This window comes from Prenolepis imparis, unplaced genomic scaffold (assembly GCF_030444845.1).
Source record: "Prenolepis imparis isolate NDT839.2.m4 unplaced genomic scaffold, iyPreImpa1.0 SCAF_6, whole genome shotgun sequence".
NCBI lineage: Eukaryota > Metazoa > Arthropoda > Insecta > Hymenoptera > Formicidae > Prenolepis > Prenolepis imparis.
This window is the reverse complement of record NW_028141164.1, coordinates 4,654,014-4,669,695: the sequence shown is the minus strand read 5'-3', so window position 1 is coordinate 4,669,695 and position 15,682 is coordinate 4,654,014. Positions and strand designations below refer to the sequence as shown.

The 15,682-nt window shown below is 28.8% G+C and overlaps 2 protein-coding genes across 15 annotated transcripts in view; one reads left to right on the top strand and one right to left on the bottom strand.

Moving 5' to 3' along the window:
* Positions 1–15,682, bottom strand: part of LOC145937360 (uncharacterized) — a 96,284-nt gene that overhangs the window by 16,961 nt on the left and 63,641 nt on the right. The window contains exon 4 of the mRNA XM_083040373.1: positions 6,331–6,376. Coding sequence (XP_082896499.1) covers positions 6,331–6,376 — 46 coding nt within the window. The remainder of the gene's footprint in view (positions 1–6,330; positions 6,377–15,682) is intronic.
* The window catches only part of LOC145937353 (uncharacterized), a 74,320-nt gene that overhangs the window by 8,695 nt on the left and 49,943 nt on the right, over positions 1–15,682 (top strand). The window lies entirely within an intron of this gene.

Below are 15,682 nucleotides of genomic sequence, written 5' to 3'. Positions count from 1 at the left end.
TTTAATAAGATTTCTTGGAAATGGCTTTTGCACACATAAAACGGCTGTACGTAAATTCTAAAGAGCCAACTAATCGTATGTACACAGGTAATGTGGTGTCATGTACGTGTTTTCCTTCTCACTTGACTATTTGCATAATTATTCAATGTTTGCTTACCGATCGCATTCAACAAAATTAGCATTCTCGAAGGCTCATTAGAGCTAAGTAACAAATGTGATTGTGTAAACAAGCAATATAATAATATTAGCATAATTGATCACGACATTCATTCATATTGTTTAAGAAGATTGCTTGTCGAGTTAACTCAGAGATTACATCTCTAATTGTAAGAAATATATATAATCATTGTGTATTCAAATGTAAAATAATATTTCTAATATATTTCCTAATATTTTGTTATTACGATAATTTTAAGTAAGCGCGATAAAAAAAATATTTTCTTATGTTTTTATATGCAAAAATCTGATGTTTCGTGTAAGAAATAAATTTATCTTTTATAAAAAGACTTCTTTTATAAATCATGCGCAGACGATGCTCATAAAACTTTATAATGCTCAAATATTTTTCCTGGCATCTTAGACGGTCTGTTGAAGTTATTTTTTTCGCCGGTTCTCTAGCAACATGTGTTGCGCTACATAATATTCGTAATTTAAATTTACACGACGGCGATCTTATTTTTAACGGATTTAAGTCGGCAGATGAACCATAATACATCGGCCATATTAGCTGCTTCTTAATGTAAAAGCATGAAAAAGCGCAATGTGAAAAATTGTTTATATGTTCTCAAGACAGACTGCCACTGTAAACTTTTCATCCAGCCTAAATCACCGGGACAAACAAGATTACATTGTAACAATCTGAAAAGTTAAACTTTGCGCAACTTTTAACAGTAATAAAAAAATAATGCAAATACATATATCATAAAACAATCATGTTTAAAACGGGATTATATACACGATCATTATTTGTCATTGCTATTATTGTTATCATTGCACGCATATTAATACAAATAAACAATTAAAATATATTAAACGGAATCGAATAATTCAATCGAAAATATTTTTCTTATTTCCTTAATGTGTGTGGATATTATACTAATATTCTCATTTTATTAATTAAATTTCAAAATTATATATAATACAAAATAATAAGCTTATATACAGCTTGTAAACTGAAAAGATTAGTAGATTGAAATAGATAATATTTTAGATATATCCATATATTTTTAAAGTATCCTTTCTCTTGAAATTAGAGGATAATTAGAAGATTAATAATTCAGTTTATGACAACGCAAGGTGTGTCTAATCCCACTTAAGCGGACGGACATAAGATTATTTGAAAAATGTATTAAAAACATAAATACTCTCTTAAAGAAGATAAAATAGAACGTTACACACCGCGGAAGCTCTTGGCGCTGTCGCTTTAATGTCGCGCAAAAAATTCACTTAGAGCGATTTACTTGGCACTTGGAGTTCATTCCTCTAGATTCTAAATGTTACTCATCCGGAATTAATTTGTGCAACGCATTTCCGCGACATTTCGGGCGATCGATAATATCGATTCGCTACGGGAAAAGGGTCGTGTTATATGTATATCGGTGTAACGACGGTTTGCGCGTCGCATACTTATGTACCGAATGAATATGACCTCGTGTATCGCAATGTGGTATATCTACGTGCGGCATACGACACAACTAGGGCGATGCTATGTCAGATTGGCATTAAAATGTCTCCTCGACGATCTGACAACGAGAGCACGCCGATTTAAGCCGTGCATCATTTCATCACAGACTGTAATTATTTTGCAAAACGCGCGAAACTTAAATTCTCGTCTGCTGTCGGCTCTAGACGGTTTTGACGTCAACGGTAAAAGCCGATGATTCGTTTCGATGTGCATACTGTTTATTAACATACCGTTCCCAGAATTTCGTGAGTCAAGAAATTTGCTAAATTCAATTTGGACGCGAAATTCAATGCAAAACAGAGATAATATAAAAAAGAATGTAATAGGCTAATCAAATTTCAAATTTTAAACAATATAATAATTTATCATAAAAATAGTTGAGTAATATTTTTCCAATTTCTTGCAGTTTGATGTGTATTGAAAAGCATTAACTCTTAAAAAAACTAGACAAAATCTATTAATCTTTTTGGTTTATATTAACTATGAAAGAAGTATTAATTTTAATTAAAACTGTTTTTTTTTTTTTTTTTTTTTTCGTAAAAACGTAATTTATTTTATGCATCAAGAAACTTCAAAGTGCTTTTAGTTCAATTAGCTTTTAGTAGTGCTTAAAGTTCATTCAACAGTGTATTGTTCTAATCATCTTTAATTTTGAAGAAAATTTTCTCTCTTTCATTGTCTTAAACATAGCTTTAGAAATATTTTCATTCTTATGCAATACTTGGTAGAGTTAATTAATTAAAACTGGATTAGATGAGATATCGAGTTGTGTAAAATTTCGATAAATATTCGTTGTTAAATAAAATGAATACTTTTTTGACAAAAATTATAAAATTTTACTTAATTTAAAATTAAAATCTTTATGTTTTAAAGATCTATCCAATTTTATGCAAAATTATCAATGCTAAATAATCAATGTTAATATATCTAATTAATAATTATGCATTATATATATAGAGTAAATGTATTTATGTAGTTATTAATATATATACATCGATTTTCTGATAGTATTCTTATTTTCATTGAAACAGATTTTATGTTCATAAAATAGAATCGATATACTGATAAAATATCACGAATACTTATATCGCTACGTTTTATATAATAGATAAATATATTTTTTCTGTGCCAATATAATAACGTTATGTAAAAAATAATTTTAGTGCTCATAATTTTATGTCAAGCAGAACTTTTTAAAGCTTTCTCTCTAAAAATTTTTCCTTCCAAAATAGCAGCTGCTTTATTGAAGTCCGTTTTGATTATTGAATAAGGCTTAAACGCTTAAATTTTTAATCTTAATGATGAATAACATGATAAATTGTAAGATTTTGTTTGTGTAATTTTATTTTATTTTCAAAAAAGCGAAAGATGAGCGGTAGAAGAAAGCAGGACGGCCTTGGCTGACATTAAATCGGTTTGCATACTTGGCGGGGAATTAACGATTCACGTATGGTCACATAGATAGACCATAGTATCAGTCTTTCATTATTAGCGAGGATCGATTGATCCTCGATTGATGTTTTGTAAGGTTTGCGAAGGCAGCCTTTATTCATCCCTTCCCCCCTTCTTTCTCTTTCCCTTCTTTTACGAATGCACAATAAAATAATTTCTGCTTGCCTCATCGTTGTTAATAGCCCATAACTAATATCCCTTGTGTTGGTCAGCGTGTGCTAGTGGCACACAATAATTTTGTATCAGAACTCGGTTGAAACTAACAAGTAACAGCGACTCCGTTGGGTTCGATTTAGATCTGACGGATTTAGACCTGGCGAGTTACTTACGAAGCGGCGATCATTATTTAACATTAATCTAGCTTGATTATTTATTTATCAAGGACTCGCTACAAAGTAAGACCCGTTTATTACCGTTTATTACAGTTCTTATCTGTTCCTATTAAAATGTAATACATGTATATAGAATACACGACATATTTTTATTTAATCACTTATAAATATCTCTGTATTTCGTTAAGTTTATCCGGTTAATTTCTTGAATTTCTCTAAAATTTATTTCTTCTCTTTCTCTTTATTTATTTAAAGATCCGAGTGTTTTATAAATTATTTTTACACAATCTTTTGAAATATTTGAATAAATTAATTTTAATAATAAAGAAGTTTGCGAGATTCACAACTCGATTCAATTTGCCTGTGACCTTTTATACGATATTATGTGTGCGTTTCTATTTAATTACAAAACCAATTATTAATGGGCATAATTTTGTTCTTCTATCTAATGATTTACTAAGACAATAATAAATAAATTTGTTGATAATAATATAATTAGAAACGATTCACTTGTCCGTGCATGTGTAATAATATATCTGATTTAATTTTTAATAACATTATGTTATTGCTATGAAAGATTTAGCAAATGAACGATTTAAATATATTTTATTTTTATATACTTTAATTTTTTATCTTTTCTAAATCTATTCTTTATAATATTTAATATTATTTTCTTTATATTAAATCCATTTATATTAAATTAAATTAGATATTTGATATAAAAAAAATTAAATTAAATATTTGGGATATTAGATTATTTAAATATAATTCGAAATTTATTTAAACTTGAAATCACATCTGACATACATTTATTTTTAGATGAATATTTCCAATACTCTGTTTCAAATAAATAATATAATAAACACATTCAAGATACTTCTTTCTCTAGTACACTGGATGACCTTGCCCTACAACATCTGATTTCAATCATTTTGACATATTGACGGTCTCATTCGGAGAATAAATTGTCTTTACGATTGTGATATCTATTAAAATCAGACAGAAACATTTTTGCAGATGGCTGTGATATTTTTGATGGAAAAGATATAAAGAATATGAATATTCAATGATCTAAAATCGTTCATATTAATCTCACGAAATAATAAAAGATTCGGATAGTAAAATATGTATCGACAATTTGTTTATGTATATTACATAAACGCATAATATATTATGTCTAGAGTTATACATATATATATATATATATATATATATATTTCTACACTAACTAACATTTTATTCTAAATTTATCTTAATTATTGTATCTCTTTTTCTCTGTTTCTCTCAATGTTAATGCTTCTCCTGTACGATTTTTTTCTTATAGTTTTATTATATAGTATCATTATGATTTATATTTGTAATTATTTTTGATAATTTTATTATTCTTGTTTATAATACAAAACAAGACAAAATAAATATCTAGAAAATTTTTATATTAAAGTTGCTTTTATGCTTACATCTACAATTAGTATCAAATAGTATTTTTTTTAAGTAGCACTTATGTATATGTAATTTTTCTTTCGTAAGAGCAATCTATTTTTATTTGTCGAAATATGCTTCTCATATTGAATAGCGAGAGAATTAGTCTCTCGTTAAAACACATTTTATAAATCATTTTGTATATAAGCACCCCTAGTAATATAAGCCGCTTTATTAGTTGCGTCTAATTACGTTTTATGAACGTTTGACGTCGCCTGTTCCACATCACGTTTCGTTTCACACTGGCCTTTTATGTCATTCGTCATACCAATGAGTACTTTATATGTAAAAAAAAAGACACCTATATATAATCACACGATTATTTTCGCGAGTAAAAGAGATATAAAACAGGGAACTTTTTCTCATAGATTTAATCTATCGATTTATCGCACTATACTAAAAAAAAAAAAAAAACTCATGTTTGTTTGTAGTTTATGTAGTAGTACCTACTATTGCACGAATAATGCAAGCAAATTTGGAAGCACAGAATATCGCCCTTCTACAAAAATATTGTACATTATTTTTATAGATGGAAAATGTATCGGTATCGCGTATCGTGACTCGAATAAGTCGATCGTGCATTGCAGAAAAAGAACGGTTTAAGAAAACTATATCTGATATATGAATGCATAAATATATATCTTGTGGAATTTATTCTTCGAGTGATTTATGGTGCAATTTTCCAGAGCAAACTCGCTCGCACATTGAACAACCCGGAGGTTAAAAATATAATAAAGATAAAAGTTGCAAAAGATATTTTCAACACACACACACAAGATCAGTATTAATGATGGTATCATCCTACTTTATGCTATATGTTTAGTACTAATTACTGACTGTGTGCGAATCTCAGTCCACTGATAATATTGATAATATTTTACGCGATTTTAATCTTGTTAGATAAAAAAATCGTGCAGAGATTTTCTGCAGACTCGAATATAACTTAGAACTGTAGATCGAAAAATTATTTAAAAACATCTTTTAGATGTCCCTCCACGCGCGCATTTCACATTGTATATAACTTTTATTTATCGCCTATCACGTACAATACGCAAAATTTTACGGTTGACGAAATATCAGAGCGAAGATTAAAGACAGTTTTTTTCATTCACGGCACATGTCGACCTATTTTCCTCGAATTTATTGTCGATTGCCGTTGGCCAGAGAAAAAAAATAAGCGCCATTCTATTATACGATTGTACTTATAAAAGGGGTTTTAGGGAGTGTAAATTAGGACAAACTTGCCCGGAAAATGTTCTTTTATTTTGCTCGAATTTATCCTTGGATAAAATCATTTTGTTACGACTTTAGACTTGTAACTTCCGAAATATTTCATTTCAGTTTTATAAAATTTTATAGAAAAAAATTGAATGAAAGACTTACCGAACTCGTCTGTGGCAAACAGCTTAACGAAGCAGTCTGGAGCGATCTGTAACAAAATTGTTATGTTTATGTGATTAAAGATATTCTTCAATTCTATCTTTAATTTTATTAAACTTGTTCTTCAATATATTATCACTTAATTATACATTAGATTTAACTAATTTATAAAAAAATACAATTTATACGTATTTTTAAAAGAAATTATAAGATAGAAATGCTTATACATATATAAATATTAATATATTATATATCTTTCTGAAATATATGGATATAAAAGTAATTTGTCATTCTATTGCTCCAGATCCAATAATTATTTTTTCATTATATTCATATTTCATATAATTATTTTGTCTAAAAAATTTCGATATTTTAAAAAAATCTCTTTGCAACATACTATGTATTTCGCATAATCGCTCTTCAGAACACAAAATATTATGTAGTACCCATTACAGATAGAGGTTGCATCTAGATAATAAGATGGAATATTCGATTTCATCATTTCGTATATGTAGCATATATCCATGTACATATTATACATATACGCATATATACATATATGCGTATATGTATAATATGTACATGGATATATGCTACATATACGAAAAATACACCTACCATCGCATTACGTAATGATATAATAATATCAGTCAGAGTATCATTTCTTTTCAAAAACATTTTTATAAAATCATTTATTTCTGAATTTTAATTTGAAAAAAAATAATTCGAAAATTCAATTATCTCAAATAACGCATTTATTAATATATAATCGCAGAAAAGTAATTAATAATACAATATAATTAATAGTTTAAGTCGCATAAAAATTTGATAATAATAATATGATTATTCATCTATTCGATATCTTTGTATGACATAATTAAGCATGCCTATTAGTTTATTTTTAATTTATCGATTCGTTGCTTTTTTATTGTAATATCTCGCGGATTGCAATTGTTTAGAAAGATAAGGTCACGGCATTTCATAGCTCCCTTGCTCATTATGCATTAATGGAGTCACATTGTTAAATTTAGGCGTGGCTCGAACAACGCGTGCGCTCGTGATTCTCCAGAGGACCTTGCGATATTATCGCTATACCGTATCTTTTGTCCTTGTATATCATATTTACGTCTAAAAAAAAACAGTAGTAGTTCTGTTGTACTGCATGCATGATCGTTAGCGAATAAGTTAATCATATCTGATGGAATCAATAATCCCTAGCTACTGCACAGTTTTTGGAAATATACTATATATAATTAATACTTAGTTACTTAGTTACTTAATTGTATAGGTACTATATATAATTTGGAGAAAATAAAATTTATTATAAGTTAAATTTTTTATATACTATTGTGATAGAGAATTTTTCAATCCAATCTTGATAAATAAAGATTTATCTTTATATTGAAAATTTTTTTGTAACACAACTTTACTGCGAAATGAGCTGTAAACCTAATCCCTAAAAATCGGATAAGGAATATTGATATAAAGGGGAAACTTCACTTTGAAAGCATATTGAAGTTACTCTGCTTTACTCTTTCTCCTCTATTTTCCTTTTCGGTCTTCGACATTGTTCTTGTCGCCGCAAATGCTTCAGAAGTGGTAAAGAACAAAATTTACTATATATGTTTTCAAAGGATAAAAGATACGAACTTTAATAAGGGTGAGAAACGATACATTTATTTTCTATTCCGTTTAATTAAGCGTAGTTTCTTCCGCGTCTCGACTGGAATATCGTCCCGCTCGTCCACATTTAATGGATAATTTCTCTTTGCCATTATAAAATGGCATAATTGTGATTATCCCACGCGACAGTGGTCGCTTTTAATAATACACTATCTTTAGATGGTCGAGCGATTGTAAATTACGTTCAAATTGAAAAGCCGCGCGGCATGTGACATATATTAACATACTCTGGAAGTTCGTGCCTATTAAACATGCAAAGTAGATGTTTTGTATGTCAATTTATTAATAATAGTTTCTTTGATAAATGCGAAAACGAATATCTTCTTAGATTCGACAAAAGTCTCAATGCATGAAAATGTGATGTCATATAATGGTTTTAAAATAATAAAAGAATATTCTTGCGAGCAAATCTTTGATAAATTTCAATTAGAATTTTTTACTTTAATTATCTTCTTTTTTCAAGTTCATTTTCAAATATTAAATATATTGATAATAAAACCTCAAATTAAAACCTCAAAACTGATAGTATTGAGAGATTGATCAAAAAATGAAATCTTATATAATTTAATTTTTGTTTAATTTGTTTTATTTTTAGTACCTAATATTTTGTGTATTATAACGCAACTCCTATAAAATTTTTCTGAATGATAGCCTGAAAATATACATGGTAGTATATTTTTTATATTCAATTTGGTAATTCTTTACATTAGAATTTTTAATTTTGTAATAATGTATAGATGCGATCTTATTTGTAATAAATGTCATTTTGATCAATTTTATATCTTCTCCGTTTATTTTTCAGTTCTCTGCGAACAAAATAAACTTCACCAAGCACGAAAAGTCGGTATGCGAAAAGACGTTCGTGCAATTTTTCTCTAGAAAGGAATTTGCTAAAGCCATTTCACTTGATACTCCTCTGGAGATCTTTCCGAGATATTGTAGTACCTCATTTCAAACATTATTTTCCTCACTTCATGCGTGAAAATACATTTCACAGATACTTCAGCACTCTATTGAGATTATTATGTCACGTAAAACTTTGTTAATTATAAGACAGTTACGTGTGAATGTGATACTGGGATTCCTATCAATCATATTTGCTTACACAATATTTAGATTTCTTTCTTTACGTGCAACTTATGATAAAAATAACGTATTACTTTTGTAAAGTAACATGTTACGAATATAAAGCAATTTTTAAATAAAACACGAAAATTAATCCTTTCTTTATAAAAATATTGAAGTGCAATATCAAGATTAAAGTTTTTAAGTTTCTATAGAGGAGCTTATTATATGTATATTTTAATTAACATCTTAATAAGTGATTTTTCATATTACCAAATCATGCTTTTGGAAATGCTTTTGCATAATGCATAAAATACGTTTTAAGGTGCGTATCCTGTCGACTGTGAAGCTGACAAGCAGTAACGTGTGTCATATGCATACACACCAATGCACTATTGATTGGCATTGTTACTGCAATTTTCTCCGGCAACAAAATGCTGTAATGTACAACATGATTCTATTCTGTAAACATTTTTATAGTAGTATTTATTATATTGAAACTTACTACTCTAATATAAATATAAATTCTTAAAAAACCAATTAAAACTTCGCATAATAATTTGGAGTTATGATAATAATCAAAGTCCTAATATTAAATTATTTAGCCATAAATTCGCTATTAAATCAGCGTGCATAATTATGCCCAGTTGTAAATAAAAAAATCTAAACAATTGATACAAATCTGTGTATATAGAGATTTTTTTCTCAATATTATCATGAGTTTTAGAAAATATAGAATGAGAAGTTTTTTTTATAAATTAATATATTTTATACAAAATTTTTCAGTAATGCTATAATTTCTTCAATCTTATATAAAATATCGATTATACTATAATGATTATATAATGATCGATTGCGTGTATGTTCTACAAACAAATGGTCTGTTGCCTCCTTTTGAGTGGATTAATTCAATCACAGCAACATCCTGGCATAACATGGAGTGATATCTAATATCGTAGTCATCTAACTGTCGCGAATCGATCGTTACATACATGCAAATGTCAGTAACAAAAATAGCCTTAACATAGGCATAGTCCAGAAACATTACGTAATAATGAACTCCATTTTCCCTGTCAAATCAACAATTAATAATCCTATTGTGAATAACGCATATATAATGGATAATGAATAATGTCACAAATCTCATGACAATAGTGATACATCAATATATAAAATGTCCCCGAACCGATCGATCTTTATTTTAATGTCAAGTTATTTAACAAGTGTGGAACAAAATTTTGAAATTTTCTCAAAGAAATAATTTCTATATTTTTAAACATTTCAACAATTAAATTTCAAATTAAAAATGCGAAGCTGCGTGCAATTTTATTCACAAGTCATTGTATACAAGTACACGTAAGCTTTTTGTAATCCCGAGCAGTACGACGTGTTTCTCGAAATTTCCATTCTTTCAACAAAAAACACAGAGCACCCTGTTATTCTCGTGAAAAAAAGTGATTTTCATATTCGAAGATGCAAGTAACATGCATTTCACCCCGTTGAATAAATCACACCAAAATAAAGAACAAAAATTATTCCTTGTGATTATCCAAGCTTTAGTAAAAAAATTATAACAAGATTATCTCTCGTGCATCTTTGACCGGAGTTATAATTAAATGGAGTTATAACTAATGAGATCTGCGGAAGTAAATTATGCGTAATGTTCCACTTTTCGTTATACTTAATTTAACAATGTGTGAACATGGCAGTGTTAAATTTATAATAATAAATATATATAAAATTCTTATTTTCGACCAATAACTGGCTTAAGTTGCTGATGTTCCTTTATTAATTAAAAAAACACTACGTTTCGACCATAATTTTGGTCCTTTTCAAGTGCTACAAAAATATATATAAATCAATTAGCGACGCAAAAATTATACATTCACGAAAAACCAAACAAAAAAGGCAAACAAATAAAATTAATTTACAAACAGACACTGACAATCTTAGTTCTGTCTATGATAAGGTCATTAGAATGGCTTAAAACACTCTGTCTCTATCGCTGTTTTAATCAATATGTGACTAGATGTCCTAATGACATGTAAAGAATTTAATTTTGTAAAATTTGTAAAATTAGTATTTGTGACTTATGAATTATTAACAAGTATGTATTATATGTGGTTTTTCATGAATGTATAATTTTTGCGTCGCTAATTGATTTATATATATTTTTGTGGCACTTGAAAAGGACCAAAATTATGGTCGAAACGTAGTGTTTTTTAATTAATAAAGGAACATCAGCAACTTAAGCCAGTTATTGGTCGAAAATAAGAATTTTATATATATTTATTTTTATTCTCACTGGCGATTAAATATTAATTCTCATCATTAAATTTATAATAATTATTATAAATGGACAATACACTTGATAAGTTTATATGTAAAAAATCCTTGACAATTTTATAAAAATTTCTCGCGCAAAGAAATATTAATTAATATTAACAAATCCGACATTCTCGTATTGGTCGAGAAGGCCGACACTCTTACCGGGAAAATCCGATAATCAGCTTTATGTCGCCTAGTAGCTAGCTATTAATAACAAAGATCTGAGATTTCTACATGCAGAATATTCAACAATTTTTTCATTTAGTACAGAAGAGAAAATAGAATTATTATTCTTTGATTTTGATTAATTCCTAAACATATTGTAAAATTACACAAGATCATAGTTAATTTTTTACATTTAATTTGTTAATCAAATATTGATATACATGTCAGATAATACTTTTATTCGCACTCCTTTTTTATGACTGCGCCTCGTTATCTAGAGAAGAGTTTGTATATTCCAATTATATATTTATCATAATAATTTTATTATATTGTTACTGTCATCTCAAACATTATATTTTCATAGCATCATTTAAGTGAAATTTTAATTAACGAAACAGTTCTTTTTTTAAACGAACTTTTTTCTTTTTCTTTTAATTCGAAGAGAACACATCCTTGCAAACCATGCCCGCACCCTTTGATAATTACATTTGGCAAAAAATTGTTCTGGAAACTTCCATCGCGGAAAATCCAATAATCTTCTTCATGACGTCCAATTCTACGAATCAATTCCACGCTAGTGTGTCTACACAGAGAAATGTAGAATCGAGTAGTCAGTCAATGCTTAAAAGGCTTATAGAGACCTGCCGACTCATTATACTTCACAGTTGCGCATACTGATTATTACGTAACTCGTTGAAACTTGAACAATCACGTGTAGCGTTAATTAACCACGCTGTGTATTCAATTTCCAGCGGTAACTAGATTGTACCTTGTCGTCATCCAAAAAAAAGAAGCCTAAACCTTCAAGTTCTTTATAAAACCTTAAAGCAGTTTATAAAATTAGGAGAAGTAATAATTTAAGTATATGCGCACATATATATTTGATATAATAATATAACGCGAGTTCGAGCAGTAAAACTGACTTTGTGCGGATTTTTTGCTGTTTTGCCGATATATTCAATTCCGAATTTTCGCAAAAATGCAAGATTGATCGAGTAGTGGAAGAAAATATCATGATTAAAATATGATAATCCTTAAACACGCAAAGCTTTCGTGTAAAATGTCACATGAATGTTACATGAATACGCAGCAGCGTAAGTCAAAGTTCTCCTTTTCATTTTTTTTTCTTTTTTTTTAAGAAAATATAAATTCAAGTGCAAATTTATATAATATTCCTTCTTGTCATAGTCTGCATTTGACACAGGTTTGATCAAGTATTGTTATATGGATGCCGCAGCACAATACCTAGGTAACAAACTGCCGCTACTTCTCTTCGTAACTCGAGAGTATAAAGCGCCTCTGGGCATTTGTGCGTTAACATGAGGCGACAAAGGGATGGTACTGGTCAGAATTTGTCTGTATCCCGAGAGTTGGAACGTGTCATCGCCTAGGCGACGAAATAGCAAACTGTCAGTGTACTCGAGAAATACATATATGTACATACAGTAGGAGAAATGCAATGCTAGTGTCGCGTAACAACGACATATTTACACGTCGCTTAGGTGCTCCGCAGAAAACGAAAGTCGGTCATTCAAGAGCTGTCAGAAAACGGGGAGAAAAGTTTTTCAAAGCGCAAAAAGTTAATCCTTTGTACCTACGTACTTTTCGCGCCTCCACGCTAATAACTTGTCATATTATTTCCGTCGTTCTATATAAAGAATATCTCTTGGAATCTGTTAGTTTGTAACGACAGTATTCGTTCGATCAGTTTGAAAAGAATTATTTCTTTAGGAAATTTTTTGTACAAATTGTTATAGACACATTAATGCGTTGCAAAGCATTTTTCTGTTCAACGCATTAATTATATTGTAATCATTATAATAAATTAAAATTTAAAAAGAAATTTTTAACTACATTTAAATTTAAATATAAATGCAATAAACTCTTATAATTTAATTGTACTCAAGCTTAATTTGCTTTTCATTTTTAATTGCTCATAAGAGAGCCCCGTGTCGCAATATTTTAATTCAAGAAACTTGGCTATAAATAAGATTGTAGGAAAGAAATATAGGTAAGAGAAAGTCTTTTTCACATAAAATTTTGTATTGAATTTTAGAATCATAATTTATAATAATGATTTTGGAATAACAAAAATTAATTAAATATACTATATATATCTTGTGTAATTTGTTTAACATTAAATATTATATAATAAACCAAATCTTGGTACATCAAAAATTTTATTAAGATTAACTCTGCAATGTGCATCTTTAAAATTTTATTTGCAAAACTTCTGAACTTTTAACTTTCTGATTTATTATTCAAAAGCTATCAATATACTATGATATAGAAAAGCAATCACTCTTTTAACTTCCACTCTTTTCATTTTTATTAAAAGAAACGGAAATTACATAATAATTACTTCCAGTACATGTCCCTAAAAGATGTCTAAAAAAAAGAGATGTCTCATCGTCCTTTATACATCTTTAATGCTTTTTACTTTGTGTGTTGTATGTGTTCACATTAGCGTATATATTGGAAATTATGAATCAAATTATAACGAGAATCGATGAATGTTAATGATCGATTAATCGAAGGGTAAATAAAATGATAAATAATTGAAGTTGAAACGATAAAATGTATGTAGTGATGTAAATTTAATCCTCAGATTGTGATTTCACTTCACTTTGCTTAAATTTATAATGAAATATGAAATGGAATTTGATGGAAATAGAACTTTCATGATCAAAGAAATTTGAGAGACTGAGGAAACAAACAGGATTGGAGGAAGATAATTATATAATGACGGCAAAAACAACAACAGAAAGGATACAGCCTCACTCTTGACTCAAAGTGAAAACTTGAGAATTCTTAATAACATTCTAAAAGTTTTCACTATGAATCTCCTTGGAGCGTCATTGCCTGACTAGTAGAAGCCATCTCTCTTTGAGTGGTTTTCTCATTGAATTTCAAGATGTTTAAAATTTTCTCAAACTTTCCCTCTGCTGTAAACTGTAGGACTGATATGTAAAAGTGCAATAATATTTCCTATATCTTTTTCACATCAGTCTAATTTTATAAATATATAATTTTATAAATAATAAAATATAATTTAGATAAAAAACATAATAATAGATTCTCAAGAGATAAGATGCCACATATGCGAACGCTTCGTATTTGAATGCAAATCTGCATAAATGGGAGCGTCAACAGCATCCTTATTCTCTAACCGAGGTCACTATGGATTGCGACAGCGACATTTAGTTTGCGTCACCACAAACCTTCGCGGTTCGTGTCTACGATAGGAGTAAAATCAAGGAATAATGCGACCACAAATGTGTTTTGACGGAGATAAAATTAACTGCATTAAAATTGTCGAAATTATACATGTGTGCAGATAAAATCAATTAACAAAATTATCTTTTAATAATTCTATCCTAATCCAACTATAATATAAACTAAAGGAGAAAAATAGTATATATATAAGATAAATCTTCCACAGATTTTCGTCTCTCCGCATTTTCTTTAAAAGAAAATAATTGATCCACAATATGTGAAGTAAATAATAATGTGATAAATTTTTCGCGTTAACAAATGTTTTTCTAAATAAGAAATAAATTCTCACAATAGTTTCGTTATCAGTAACAATGTTATGTGATACACTAACAATAAGTTTCACTTAGAGTTTTCTTATTGTAACATTTATGTATCAGTTGAAAAGAGTTGTTTACCAGTTGATTCATTGCGATAAAATCGAGTTGCATTGTCGAGTCGCCCTTTCTGGACCGACTCTATATGCTTTCACTGACCTTTTTGCTATTCTCTTTTTTCCTTTTTTTCCCATAAACGAGAACCCATAAAAAATAACAACCTATATGGAACACATCGCGAAGTTGGACGCATGCAATTACGACATGTCGTGCACGTAAAGGCGATCGATCTCGGTTGAGAGGACACAAGTGCGGTTGTACAATTGCCAATCGCGTCACTCTTCACAATTCAGCATCGGATGTTATAAAAAATTTGTTTGACTTGTATCGTAGTATAATATTGGTTTAATATTGCATTAAATCGCGAAAATTGTCGATTATGAAGATCGGGAGAATGGACTTATTTGAAGAGAAATTTAAATCGCAAATTTTTTTCCAATTAATCCAATTAAAAAGATCTTCTG